Below are 14,383 nucleotides of genomic sequence, written 5' to 3' on the forward strand. Positions count from 1 at the left end.
TTCAGTAAATTTTGCTGGGCGGGGAAGAAGCCTAAATTGCGATATTCCTACATGCTAGGGGGATGGAGACAGGGAGGCCTAGGGCTACTGGACTTGTTTTTATATAATCAGGTATGCTTGATCCGTCACTTGGGGGACTGGTTCACACAAACTAGTAATTACGCTCCAATAGAAATGGAACGGGAACATTTTGCTCCTTTTGAACTCTTCTCGTTGTTACATCCTACGCGTAAGCAGCTCCCACACTAGCTTAGGAATAGTGCGTTATTACAATCCCTGAGAGAGGCATGGAAGGGACTGGTACAGGCAGTGGGGAGGAATCCCTCGACATCGGACCAGCTGACCCTCAAGGGGAATCCAGCTTTCGAACCAGGCTTGGACAACCCAACGTTCTTGGAGTGGGAGCGGTTGGGAATAACAAAGATTGAACACTTATTAAGGGAGGATGGGAATTTAATAGGATACGAGGAATTACAGACTCGGATCGGGGCGACTTGGGGGGCTCGGTTTGCATATGCCCAAGTCAAACATTACATTTCAGCATTGGACCCTGAATTGCTGCGGCAACGACTGGGAAGCAAGTTACGAGATTTTTGGGGGGAACTGGAGGTCACGGGAATGTCGGTGTCAGCACTCCATAAAGCTTTGGTCAGGCGTAAGCCCCCTAAAAACTTTGCAGAAATCAAACAAAAATGGGAACAGGAATCGGGGGCCACATTAACGGGGTGGAATGTGGGGCTCACATTGCAGGGAATCCCAGCCATTAGTCTAGATGAGAGGCTCCGGGAAAGTGGGTATAGAGTCATTTTGCGGGCATATATGTTGGGGCAGCAATTGGCTCACGTAGATTTCCTGCAGGGGGCCACGTGTTAAATGTGGCCACTTCCCACATACATTGTATCATGCCTTTTGGGAATGCCCCGGAGAGAAGGCTTTCTGGGGGGAGATTACTAAGTTTATATCTCAACTGTTGGGGACCCCTGTGATGGGATCCTGGGACCACTTTGTGCTAAATACGCAAGGGGCATTTCGCATGCAATCTAAGACAGCTCGACTCCTGAGCCGTAAACTGTGTTTGGTGGCCCGGAAAAGCATCTTACAATACTGGACTGTGCTGGAGGCGCCAGCCTACTGGTACTGGAGAAATCAAGTACATTTGCTGGCTACTTGGGAGGCTAGGGGGTCCCCGAAGTGTTTAGCACGTTTTACACAGATTTGGGGCCCTTATTTACAGACATTGAGTCCAAAGGGGCGAAGTTTGCTTCTGAATAAGGGGTAGCATGACATTATCAAGAGCCCCAGCAAGCGTCCATGAGACATATATGGCTCCACTAGGGAGGGGGGGTACCCTAGGACTATCAGAGTCCAAGTCCTAGGGCACGCGAGGGAGGGGAGAGGGCAACGGGAGGGGAAAGGGGTAAAGATGTGGTAGGATGGGAGGGAATATAAAAAGGGGGCTTTTTGCAGCAGAGCCTTGGGACTCATTCTGTGGATGGACGCATCGTGCAGAAAAGACTTGTTCCTGGTCTGGAGACTTTGGGCTTTTCGCTGCAACGGGTCCCCCAGCTGATGAGATAAGGGCCTGAATGATGTAATTCCTGACCAGTGATGATGATGTATGTATGTATGATATATATATATATACATATATATATATATATATATATATATATCATATAATCTTTATTTTACTTTTCTATAACCTTCCTTTAGTAATGTACTCGATTAGTGTTTATTTCTTAATCATTGTGATACAGTAATGACTTATACACTCTCCAATTAAAGTGCAAAGAGTTTCATTTACCCAAAACGAATCTAAAAGAATCAGTAGTATTTTAGTCTTTGAGCAGTCTGTGGTGATCAAGTGAGCAGGCTGCAATACCAAAGCAATACAACAAGTAATCAGTTTATTCAAGGCTGTACGTAAGTCAGGTTCAATGGGTATGAGTCGCTGCACATCATCTGCATAGATGTAGAACTGAGTGTCCATTGACCAAATCAGCTAAACTAGTGGCTTGAGGTAGATATTGAACAGAATAGGTGACAGTACTGATCCTTGTGGTACCCCGCAGGCCAGTGTCCATGGTGGTGGTGAGTTGCTGCCAAACATTATGGATTGTTGCCTGTCTGATACATAGGATCTGAACCAGGTAAGTACTGTTCCATTGATACCTGTTTCTGCCAGTCGTGCTAGCAAGATATCATGATCCACAGTGTCAAAAGCTGCTGAGAAATCTAGCAGTACTAACATCAAGGCAAATCCCGTGTCTCGGTTTCTGTGAAGATCATCTAGCAGGGATACGAGGACCATTTCTGTTCCATAACCGGGTCTGAATCCAGATTGACATGGATCTAGCCAGTTACTCTTTTCTAGCCATTCATTAAGTTGAACACAGACTGTTTGTTCTATGAGTTTCCCTAGAAACGGGATGTTGGATACTGGCCTGTAACTCCAAGTTTGTCCTGGTCAAGGTTGTTTTTCTTCAGCAGAGGGCGAACCACTACCCCTTTTAATGCTGTTGGTAGTTGCCTATTAGAAAGAGGTGTTCACAATTTTTGTGGCGCCTTCTAAAAGGCCCATACTTGCCTGCTGCACTATCTTTGATGGGCAGGGTTCGAGGGAGCAGGTAGTTGGTCAAAGGTCTCTTAGGATTTTGTCAAGGCTCTCCTCTGTCATTAGGTTAAAAGTGTTCCATCTGTCTCTGTTAGGAGGGGGCGAGTTTGTGCACCCCTGGTTGACTGGTTGGGCACTGGGTGGGATTGCCTCTTAAATCCTGGCGGAGACTTTTAATTTTGTTGGCAAAGTATGCAGCAAAATCATTGCAGTTCAGTTTAGACTGGGCAGGCTGGTTTTGTTGTGGGGGTTGCAGTAGGCTGTTTACTATACTGAACAGCTGCTTGGTTGAATTGGCAGTCTGTGCAATGCATTGAGAGAAATACTGTTTTTTGGTTGCTGTTAAGGCTTGGCGGTACTTTGCCATGTGCTTCCTGCAGTTTAGCCTGTCTTCATCCAGGTGAGATTTGCACCATCTCCTTTCCAGTTTTCATCCTTCGCGTTTAAGGATCCGAAGTTCTGGAGAAAACCAAGGCTGAGCGTTTGTGAGTGGGGCATAAGACCTTTTTTAGTGGTGCTGTTTTCTCTAAGGTCTTGGCTAAGTGTGTATTCCAGATATCAGCTTGTTCTGACACTTGTCTTTTCATCTACATGTGGATAGTCCAAGGCCTAAGGAAATGTGCCCTAAATGACCAGATGACCACTGGAGGGAATCAGGGATGACCTTCCCTTACTCCCCTAGTGGTCATTAACCCCTCCCACCCCTCAAAAAAATGTGATTTAAAACATTACTTGCCAATTTCTAATGCTATACTCGGGTCCATTACAACAGCATGCGGTCTCTGGAGTAGTCAAGTGGTGGGTGCAGTGCACTGCAGAAAGGTGGACTCCAGCCCATACCTCCCCCTACCTGTTATACTTGTGGAGGAAACTGTGAGCTTTCCAAAACTCACCAGAAACCCACTGTACCCATATATAGGTGCCCGTTTCACTTGTAAGGGCTATGGTAGTGGTTTTCAGTTGGGGGTAGTGGGTTTTGGGAGGCTCAGCAGACAAGATAAGGGAGCAGTGGTGAGATGTGTACCTGGTGGCATTTTATGAAGTCCACTGCAGTGCCCTCTAGGGTGCCCTATTGCTTTCTTGGGATGTCTTGGGGACCAGTGTACTAAAAATATTGGCTCCTCCTACATCCCAATGGCTTGATTTTGTGCGTTTTGCACTTGGACGTTTTTTTTTTTTTCCCCCCCAAAAATGGACCAAAAAACAAAACGTCCAAATCACAAAATCTTGTTCAAAACAGTATTTTTGAAAAAAACAAACAAAAAAAAAAACAACATACTTTTTCTTTTTTGAAAATGACCTTTCCTATTCAGATTTTGGATGTTTTTTGCAGAATGCCCCAAGTCGGACTTAGACATCATATAAAAAATGCCCCTCCACATCAAATGAAATCTAACACTTTGAAGCCACCTCACGGACATCTAGTGCAACATTTATCAAAGGTATTTCCCAGACACAGAATAGGAAAAAGCAGTTCATAAATCAAATCCTTCAGTTACATAGTTGGCTTCATGTCACTGTGAAGGAACATGGACGTAACTGAAACCAATTATGACTTACATACCAACTCCATTGAAAAACAAAGGCAGTATCACCTTTTCACTAGTAAGGAACTTAGCAAAATACACATGTTCTCCTCCTGCCTTCAGCTCATCCAGCTTCTTTCTGGAAGCCTGCGTATCATCCAGCTTGTAGCTTTTAAACACTGACAAAACCTCATCCGAATACTGGAAGATAAAAAAAGGCATTTCTTAATGGAAGATGAAGTGAGAGTTCATTTTTCTTGGCTTAGCTACTATACAGTACTGAGCAGTTGGTATTCAGCCTGTGGCACACAGCATTTTTTTTTCAATTGAAACTTTTGAGAATGATTAGAAAATAATCATTCAAGAAAAACAGGCAAAAAAGAAAAAAACTAAACACTATCAAGTAAAATAATATTAATGTTCCAGTCCACTTTAAAGAGAAAACAGAAGAAATACAATACACATAAATTACTACTACTACTTAACATTTCTAAAGCGCTACTAGGGTTATGCAGCGCTGTACAGTTTAACAAAGAAGGACAGTATAAATCTCAATATATTTACATAACTGTTACATGCACAAATGAAAGTTAGAACCCTATATTCCTGCATGTAATAAAACAAGAAAAACTTCACCTCAGAACTCTAAAGTGAGAACTTTTCTAAAAGAAATTTCTCTAAGTGTGAAGGATCTAAAAAAACGTAAGAATTTTCACATTAAATCAAACACAAAGACACTTTAGGAAAAAGGTAGATAAAACTCACGGTTTCATCAGAAGAACATCTTATGTCTCATTTTTGTGGATTTGGAAACATCATCATAAGTTGCCCACAAAATGGAACTTTTTCTTTTTTTTCAGAAAAGTAATTTTTCAAAACTAACATCTTTTGATCCTCACTTTGAAAAACCACTAACAAAGTAGCCCTTTTGGTTATAATATCTTGAGATGATTCTTTAAAATTAGATACACCTCCACAAAGGGTAGCAAACTGCAATCTAAACATTCACCAAAAAATGTTTGCTAAATATAGATGGCTGCATCAGACCGGGAGCAGCTGAAAAAAACTTATTAGTTACCATAACAGGCCTCAAAGCTCAAAGAGTCCAAGCTGCCTCTTCAAAGGCAGCAGCTCCATACAAAGTCCCCAGTTATTATCATCTGCCTCTTTTTAAACAAATACTCCAGAGAAAAGGAAGCAAGCCAAAAAAACCTCCACAAAATCAAAACAAATGGAGAAAAATAACTGCTCCCACCAAAAAAAAAAAAAAAAAAAACCAGAAGAAAAACAGTCAGACAGCTCACAGTCATCCAAAAATACAAAAACAGGAAAGTTCATCATTCCAGATCCCAGTACTGGCAATCTTCAAACTTTCAACCATTAAACAGTTCCACAGGTACTTACAGTGGTGGAAATAAGTATTTGATCCCTTGCTGATTTTGTAAGTTTGCCCACTGACAAAGACATGAGCAGCCCATAATTGAAGGGTAGGTTATTGGTAACAGTGAGAGATAGCACATCACAAATTAAATCCGGAAAATCACATTGTGGAAAGTATATGAATTTATTTGCATTCTGCAGAGGGAAATAAGTATTTGATCCCCCACCAACCAGTAAGAGATCTGGCCCCTACAGACCAGGTAGATGCTCCAAATCAACTCGTTACCTGCATGACAGACAGCTGTCGGCAATGGTCACCTGTATGAAAGACACCTGTCCACAGACTCAGTGAATCAGTCAGACTCTAACCTCTACAAAATGGCCAAGAGCAAGGAGCTGTCTAAGGATGTCAGGGACAAGATCATACACCTGCACAAGGCTGGAATGGGCTACAAAACCATCAGTAAGACGCTGGGCGAGAAGGAGACAACTGTTGGTGCCATAGTAAGAAAATGGAAGAAGTACAAAATGACTGTCAATCGACAAAGATCTGGGGCTCCACGCAAAATCTCACCTCGTGGGGTATCCTTGATCATGAGGAAGGTTAGAAATCAGCCTACAACTACAAGGGGGGAACTTGTCAATGATCTCAAGGCAGCTGGGACCACTGTCACCACGAAAACCATTGGTAACACATTACGACATAACGGATTGCAATCCTGCAGTGCCCGCAAGGTCCCCCTGCTCCGGAAGGCACATGTGACGGCCCGTCTGAAGTTTGCCAGTGAACACCTGGATGATGCCGAGAGTGATTGGGAGAAGGTGCTGTGGTCAGATGAGACAAAAATTGAGCTCTTTGGCATGAACTCAACTCGCCGTGTTTGGAGGAAGAGAAATGCTGCCTATGACCCAAAGAACACCGTCCCCACTGTCAAGCATGGAGGTGGAAATGTTATGTTTTGGGGGTGTTTCTCTGCTAAGGGCACAGGACTACTTCACCGCATCAATGGGAGAATGGATGGGGCCATGTACCGTACAATTCTGAGTGACAACCTCCTTCCCTCCGCCAGGGCCTTAAAAATGGGTCGTGGCTGGGTCTTCCAGCACGACAATGACCCAAAACATACAGCCAAGGCAACAAAGGAGTGGCTCAGGAAGAAGCACATTAGGGTCATGGAGTGGCCTAGCCAGTCACCAGACCTTAATCCCATTGAAAACTTATGGAGGGAGCTGAAGCTGCGAGTTGCCAAGCGACAGCCCAGAACTCTTAATGATTTAGAGATGATCTGCAAAGAGGAGTGGACCAAAATTCCTCCTGACATGTGTGCAAACCTCATCATCAACTACAGAAGACGTCTGACCGCTGTGCTTGCCAACAAGGGTTTTGCCACCAAGTATTAGGTCTTGTTTGCCAGAGGGATTAAATACTTATTTCCCTCTGCAGAATGCAAATAAATTCATATACTTTCCACAATGTGATTTTCCGGATTTAATTTGTGATGTGCTATCTCTCACTGTTACCAATAACCTACCCTTCAATTATGGGCTGCTCATGTCTTTGTCAGTGGGCAAACTTACAAAATCAGCAAGGGATCAAATACTTATTTCCACCACTGTATCTTGAAGTGAAGAGAACCAGCATACAAATGCTGGAACACCTTGGCTCCTCAAAATTTCCACTCGGACCAAACTCTGGTTCTCCATAACAGTCTCTTCAAAACTGGTATACCATCTCAATCCTAGTACTCCATCCCTTGACAAGGACCACTAGCTTTGTGAACAAAATGCTCAGGGGCCCTTGTTGAGGGATAGAGTACTAGGCTCTGAGCCTCCCAACCCCAATTTCTTTGTGCAAGCAATAAAGCAGTACTCTATTAATTAGGGTGTTTCTGAATAAAGCGAAGATACTCACCTGTAATTCTTCGAGGATAGCAGGTTGATTGTTCTCACATGTGGGTTGACGTCTGCGTTGGTCCAGGAATCCGGCGTTTTGCAAAAGCAAAAATAAACAAAGTTTGCCAGAGTCTTCTGGTGCACGTGCAGCGCATGCACGGACTGACTTCCTGCCCGCCGTGTGAGCATGCCTCCTCAGTTAAATCAAATGAAATAACAAATAACTCCTAAGGGTAGGTGGAAGGGTTTGTGAGAACATTCAGCCTGCTGTCCTCTGAGAATACCTGCTACAGGTAAGTATCTTTGCTTTCTCCGAGGACAAGCAGGCTGCTTGTTCTCACATGTGGGGTATCCCTAGCATCCAGGCTCACTCAAAACAATGAACGCTGGTCAACTGGGCCTCGCAATAGCAAGGACATAACGTTGATTAACTTGAAACTATATACAGCTAGCTGAGAGTGCAGCCTGGAACAGAACAAAAACGGGCCTGGGGGGGGGGGGGGGGGGGGGTGGATCTGGATTGTAAACCCCAAACAGATTCTGCAGTACTGACTGCCCAAACCGAATGTTGCGTCGGGTATCCTGCTCACGGCAGTAGTGTGATGTGATGTGAATGTGTGGACACCAGGGATAGAAGGTTGTCTGCCCTTGTCTCGGGCAGATAAGCCCGAGCTGTCTTTGTGTCCAGCAGCGCTCCAATGAATTCCAATTTTTGGACAGGAGTGAGATGGGACTTGGAGTAATTTATTATGAACCCCAGTAGCTCTAGTACCTGAACAGTCATTTGCATAGACTCCAGAGCACCTTTCTCCGAGGTGCTCTTCCCTGCCTGCGTAGCAACGCTATGACTACTGCTAGACACTTCGTAAACACTCTGGGCGCAGACGCCAAGCCAAAGGGCAGTACACGGTACTGAAAGTGCTGTGTTCCCAGTTGAAATCAGAGATACTTCCTGTGAGCTGGAAGTATCGAGATGTGTGTGTAAACATCCTTTAAGTCCAGAGAGCATAGCCAATCGTTTTGCTGAATCATGGGGAGAAGGGTACCCAGGGAAACCATCCTGAACTTTTCTCGGACAAAGTGTTTGTTCAGGGCCCTTAGGTCTAGGATGGGACGCATCCCCCCTGTTTTCCTTTGCACAAGGAAGTACCTGGAATAGAATCCCAGCCCTTCTTCCTCTGGTGGAACGGGTTCAACTGCTTGGGCCTTTAGAAGGGCAGAGAGTTCCTCTACAAGCACCTGCTTGTGCTGGGAGCTGTAAGAATGAACTCCCGGTGGGTAATTTGGAGGTTTGGATTCTAGTTTGAGGGTGTATCCTAACTGGACAATTTGAAGACCCCACCGGTCGAAGGTTATGAGAGGCCACCTTTGGTGAAAAAACATTAACCTCCCTCCAACCGGCAAGCCGTCCGGTACGGACACTTTTACAGCGGCTATGCTGAACTGGAGCCAGTCAAAAGCTCGCCCCTTGCTTTTGCTGGGGAGCAGCAGGGGTCTTAGGCGCACGCTGTTGACGAGGACGAGAATGAGCGTGCTGGGATTGAGTCTGGGTAGGCTGTCGGGAAGCTGGTTTGTACCTACACCTAGCATAGGACTAGAGAGCACCCCTCTTCCCCCCAAAATACCTCCTAGTTGAGGAGGTTGTAGCAGAAGACGCCCGGCGGGAGAGAGAATCCATAGAATCATTAAGCTTCTTGATCTGGTCAACGAGATCCTCTACTCACCAAAAAGGTTGTCCCCCCTGCAAGGTACATCCGCCATCCGCTGCTGGACTGAATGATCCAGGTCAGAGACACACAGCCATGAGAGTCTGTGCCTCACTATACCCTGAGCAGCGATTCTAGATGCCACATCAAGAGTCGTAAATTCCTAGCCAGGGGCTCTTACGACACGCCTTCTGATGCCTGACCACCTGGCGAAAAGGCTTGGCCTGCTCCGGAGGGAGGGCATCAACCAAGCTAGACAATTGCCTCACCGAGTTCCGCAAGTGGATGCTCGTGAAGAGCTGGTAAGACTTGATTCGGGCAGCGAAAATAGCGGCCTGAAACGCCTTCCTCCCAAAAAAGTCCAAGGTCCTAGCTTCTCTGCCTGAGGGCGCTGAGGATAGTCTCTAATACTCTTGTCTCTTTTGAGGGCGGAGTCCACCACCATGGAATTGTGAGGTAACAGACATCAACCCAGGTTCACTGTGGATCTGGTACTGGGAATCAGCTTTCTTCGCGATCACAGGGCCAGAGAGAATGACCAGTTCCGCATAAGAACTTCTTCAGTACCTTATACAGAGGAGCCGTTGCAGCCTCCCTAGGTGGAAAACGACAGTCCTGGACCTCGAGCATCTCAGCCCTGGGCTCATCCTCAACCTCCATAGGGAAAGGAATAGCCATAACCAGACCATTTGTCTCCTTTCAGGTGGAGGGGAAGGTTCAGAGGGAATCCCATACGACTCATCAGAAGAAAAGTATCTGGGATCTTCCTCTGACTCCCACGAATGCTCCACCTCAGTATCGGATAAGACCTCTCATAGAGCACTCGGCGACTTTCTATACACCGAGAAGCGACGCCTGCCTGGACTGCGGCGAAGCTTCCTCCACCGACGTCGAAGGGGAGTCGACCTGGGTGGCGGCCGACACCGAGGACCTCACCACAGGGTGAAGGGCCAGACACCACTGCAGCAGACCGTATGGAAGGCGCACACCCCCCCAATACTGAAGCAGACTGGCGCAGCAGTCCTTCCAGTAGCTCTGGAAGCAGGGTCCAGATGCGTTCGTCGAGAGCCGCCATCGGAGAAGGCTACGGGGTCAGTGGAACAACTGGTGGCAGAATCTGCTGAGGTTGGGGAGCAGGTACCGGGCTGCTAGGAGACCGACGCGTCGGCACCTCCTGAATAAAGGGGGGAACAGTCTTCTCGGCGCCGACATGTCTCTAGTGCCGAGTTCCTCGATGCCCCAGCACCGCGTGTAGAAGGAGATCGATGATGAGAATTCTTCGCCTTCGCTCGATGCCCATCATCGACACTCCTTGGTACAGACGAGGACGACATGGAATCCTCACGTCTCCTCTGGGTCGGGTCCGACGATGGTCGGTTCCGGGGGGCCTGCATAGCAGAAGGCCTCGAGACAGGTGGAGACCCACCCGATGCCTCACTGCTCCCAGCGCGACCTGGTCTCTCAGCAACCATTACCTCTGTTCAAGACTTTGATGCCTCCCTCGATGTCAATTACACCGACCATGGTACTGATGTCGAAGGCCCGGCCGAGCCCCAAAAAGTTTCTCTCGTTGGACTTCTCGAGCTATTTGTGTCCATTTCTTCATACGAAGACACAGACTGCAAGCAACTGGGCTGTGGTTGTGCTCAACGTACTGGATACACCAGGAATGGGTACCGGCACCTGAGATGGTCCGGTTGCACCGAGTACAACGTTTGAAGTCGCTGGGTGTCCTCGATGACATGGAAGGAAAAACGGCCTCGGTGAAATTAAAGGACTCGATTGTGCCAAATAAAAGGGGCACAAAAAGGTGAAATACGGCCGCGTCGAAAAAGAAAGAGAACTTTAACTTGTAAAAAAGAACTCTGAGAAATTATAATGGAAATCCTAATACACTTTTTTTTAAAAAAATCAACAAAGAAGACAACTAACTAGCGCGTAAACGCAAAAAATGGCAAAAAAAAGAGAAGACTCTTTCCCAGGTCAAACAAGGAGCACAGGGAAAACCCTGCCACACCTCATCGCGGAAAAAAGAAAGCTGAGATGCGCTAAAGCGGCAGGCAGAAACTCAGTGCGCACAGCACACGTGCCAGAAGACTCATGGCAAAACTTTATTTTTGCTTTTGCAGAATGCCAGATTCCCGGGCCGACGCGGACGTCGACCCACATGTGAGAACAAGCAGCCTGCTTGTCCTCGGAGAATAGCTTTATCAGTTCCTTTTCTATGTGGTACCATGTTATGGAGGCAGGCCTTTCCAATGCAGTTTTAATCCAATGTGCACACTTGGCTATCCAACTCTATCTTCATATTAACATACCATGATTTCTTAGCACTTTGAAACAAAACCTCAATTTACATTAGTTTTAATTAATAATAGCATAAGAAACTTTTTAGTTAATCCCAATGAGTGAGTAAAAAACAAACAAAAATCACCATCAGACATTTTAGAGTTCTCTTGATGCAAATAGGCCTTCCAAATTCAAATCTGAGCTTAAAGGTTATCTTCTCCTAGAAAATGGCAAGACTTGAAACAAAGCTCCAGTATTCAAGGTACAAGCCTGGCTTCTTTAGGCTTTAGTCATGTGTGATTTGTTACCTTGAGAAATGTTTTCCAGGCACTCTTGTCATAGCACTGCACGGGATTCCGGAAGTAATCCTGGAGTGACCAGAACTTTCTGTACAGGTTGTAGTCTATAGGAATGGAGCTAGTGAAAAGCAACACAAATTGATGAATTTTACTGGAATATGGGATTTCAAGACAGATTAAAAATTGCTTTTAAAACAGCAGAATAAGGAACATAAGAATTCCTACACAATTCAGTTTATCACAAGTTTTGGGAACTTAGCTGCAGCAGGTGCAAAGCAGTTGCAGAAATCTAGAGCAAGCTGCAGTTGAATTTGCTAAGGAATACATAGACTACCTAAGAGTAAGGATGTTTTTCTATTGCTCTGTATTGTAATGTAAGAAGTGCCTAGAATAATAATTCCCACATAAAAATCACAGCAATCAGTGGATGAAGTTACAAAAATAAGAATGGTCTATCTCTCTCCAGAACTCCACTTTGACCTGCAACTGGTAAACAATGCAGGGTCTATGAGTTAATGTGCATTCAGAAGTCCTGCGTGCTTTTCCAGCATAGGCTTTCTTCCAAAGCAGACACCCATGTATATTGATTCACAGGCTCTGTGGAAGCTGATGCTGCTTCCCTGGCTCCGGTGAGACAACCAAGGATAAACTTCTACAGTCTGAGTCTGAAAATGGCAAAAGATGTGGGTTAGGGAACTAAGGCCAGTGCTAGATAGATTTCTACAGTCTGTGTTCCGCAAATGACAAATATTGTCCCAAACTGCATCATATTTAACTACTTATATGTAGTTGCTATGATAGCAAACTGCCAACCAGTGTTTAAGCATGAATGACTATAACCTGCACAGAAAAAGGATTGCCGGTTCGGCTGGTTGGGCAGACCGGATGGATTGTGCAGGTCCTTATCTGACATCATTAACTGTGCTCCTCTACATTTTGTTTTGGTATGACATCATTTGATCTTTCAACTGTTAAATCTGAGTCATATTGGAAATCACTGGCCTAGAGCGCTACCTGAGGCTAAAACAAAACAAAACAAAAAAAAGTTTGCTTTTTAATTTTAGTGAATTTTATGAAAGACCCAACATGGCTGTGTTTTGCTGCATTTGTCTGCATTAGGGGTTAGAAAGGCATTATATTAATTCATCCTGTTTCTAAAACAGAAAAATATTTAAGGGCCCCTTTTATGCTAGAGGTTCCCATGCGGCAATGCTATTCAAAGCGAATGGGCTTTGTCGGCATTACTGCACCGGGGGACCACTAGCGCGGTTTGATAAAAGAGGTCCTAAGTCTCTTACAATGAAGTTTTTTCACAATCACTTAAATACATATCTAAATTTAAAAACAAACAAACAAACCTGTGCCTAACCTCAGGCGCATCTATATAGATCCGAACAATCAACAAGTTCTCTCTTCTCTAAATGAAAATTTTTTTAAAAAATAGCTAACTGGTTAGAACAACACAAAATGAAAAACAAAGGTGATTATCTTTAATGAAAAGGACACACCAACATTATAATCTCAAATTCAGATGGCTGGTTTACCATAAATTGGGTCCCTTCCCTGAAAACTTTAGGGATTTTCTTGGATGAGAAATTAACCTTTAAACCTTATAATGTCTTACCAAAATAAAAATGTCATCATAAACTACCAGGGCTGTGGAGTTGGAGTCAGAAACAATCTTGGGTGGAGTCAGAGTCAGTAAAAACATACTGACTCCAGCTTTTAAAAAAATAAAAAAATAATTTATCATTTTATAAATACTTTAGATCCAGAACAAAAAATTTAAAGCTTAACATCAGTAAGAGTCAGTGTTGGAGCTGGAGTCGAAGTTGGGCAGTAGAAAAATAAAGGAACTGAAGTCAAAGGTTTGGTGTAACAACTCCACAGCCCTGCAAACTACGCATGATTAGGTCAGTCAGGTCTCTCTTCACTACTGATGTTCCGAGATTAATAATTATTTCCAGAATGATGAGCAATATAGACTGTTGTAACTCTTTGTTAAAAGGAGGAATTTGTGTCATTGACATTTGACGCCTTCAACTGCTTCAGAACATTGCTATCAGACTACTTAAGGGGGCATGAAAATGGGATCATATTACTCCAGAAGAACATTGGTTACCTATTTCTCAAAGGACTTCACACTCAAGGAGGTGTGGCCAAGATGCTTTTCAGTAGACTCAAACTCCTCTTGGGATTGTTGCTGTTGACATTGCTCTCTTACCTTGAAGTTATGGGGAGAGAAAAGGGAAATTGAAGGTGTATCCCTCTGCACCTGGTCAATTCCCTGCATTGCGGCAGACCACCTTTGGGGTGGTGGTGGGTGGGTGGGTGGGGGTTCCAGCACGTTTCTGATTCCGGGGAGGTTCCAGCTTTGATGGTGATGCTGAGAAATCAGGTGGAGCACAGCATTGATGGGATTTCTTTTAGCCCCAAAGTGAAGAAAGCTTCCCCACAACCGGATGTGGAAATTCTACTGGACTGTTGAATTCAGCGCCCGGTGAGAGTGAAGTGCTGATACTCGCTATACAGGGATCCCCAGCAGCAAGGTCCTCTGCCAAATCTCCAGAAGAACTGTTTTTTTCTGGGCAGTCTGAGGGAGAGGGTGAGGAGCCTTTAGAAAAATTTCCTCCTGGACAGCATGGATTTTTGAGACCAGCTGTGGTGACTTTGGAG

General features: G+C 44.9%; 1 protein-coding gene across 1 annotated transcript in view; it reads right to left on the reverse strand.

The window, feature by feature from the left end:
- Positions 1-14,383, reverse strand: part of THOC1 (THO complex 1) — a 131,635-nt gene that overhangs the window by 57,076 nt on the left and 60,176 nt on the right. The window contains exons 10-11 of the mRNA XM_030212935.1: positions 11,717-11,825; positions 4,210-4,341 (exon numbers count right to left, since the gene is read on the reverse strand). Of these exons, the coding sequence (XP_030068795.1) occupies positions 4,210-4,341; positions 11,717-11,825 (241 nt within the window). The remainder of the gene's footprint in view (positions 1-4,209; positions 4,342-11,716; positions 11,826-14,383) is intronic.

Source organism: Microcaecilia unicolor, chromosome 1, assembly GCF_901765095.1.
Source record: "Microcaecilia unicolor chromosome 1, aMicUni1.1, whole genome shotgun sequence".
Lineage (NCBI taxonomy): Eukaryota > Metazoa > Chordata > Amphibia > Gymnophiona > Siphonopidae > Microcaecilia > Microcaecilia unicolor.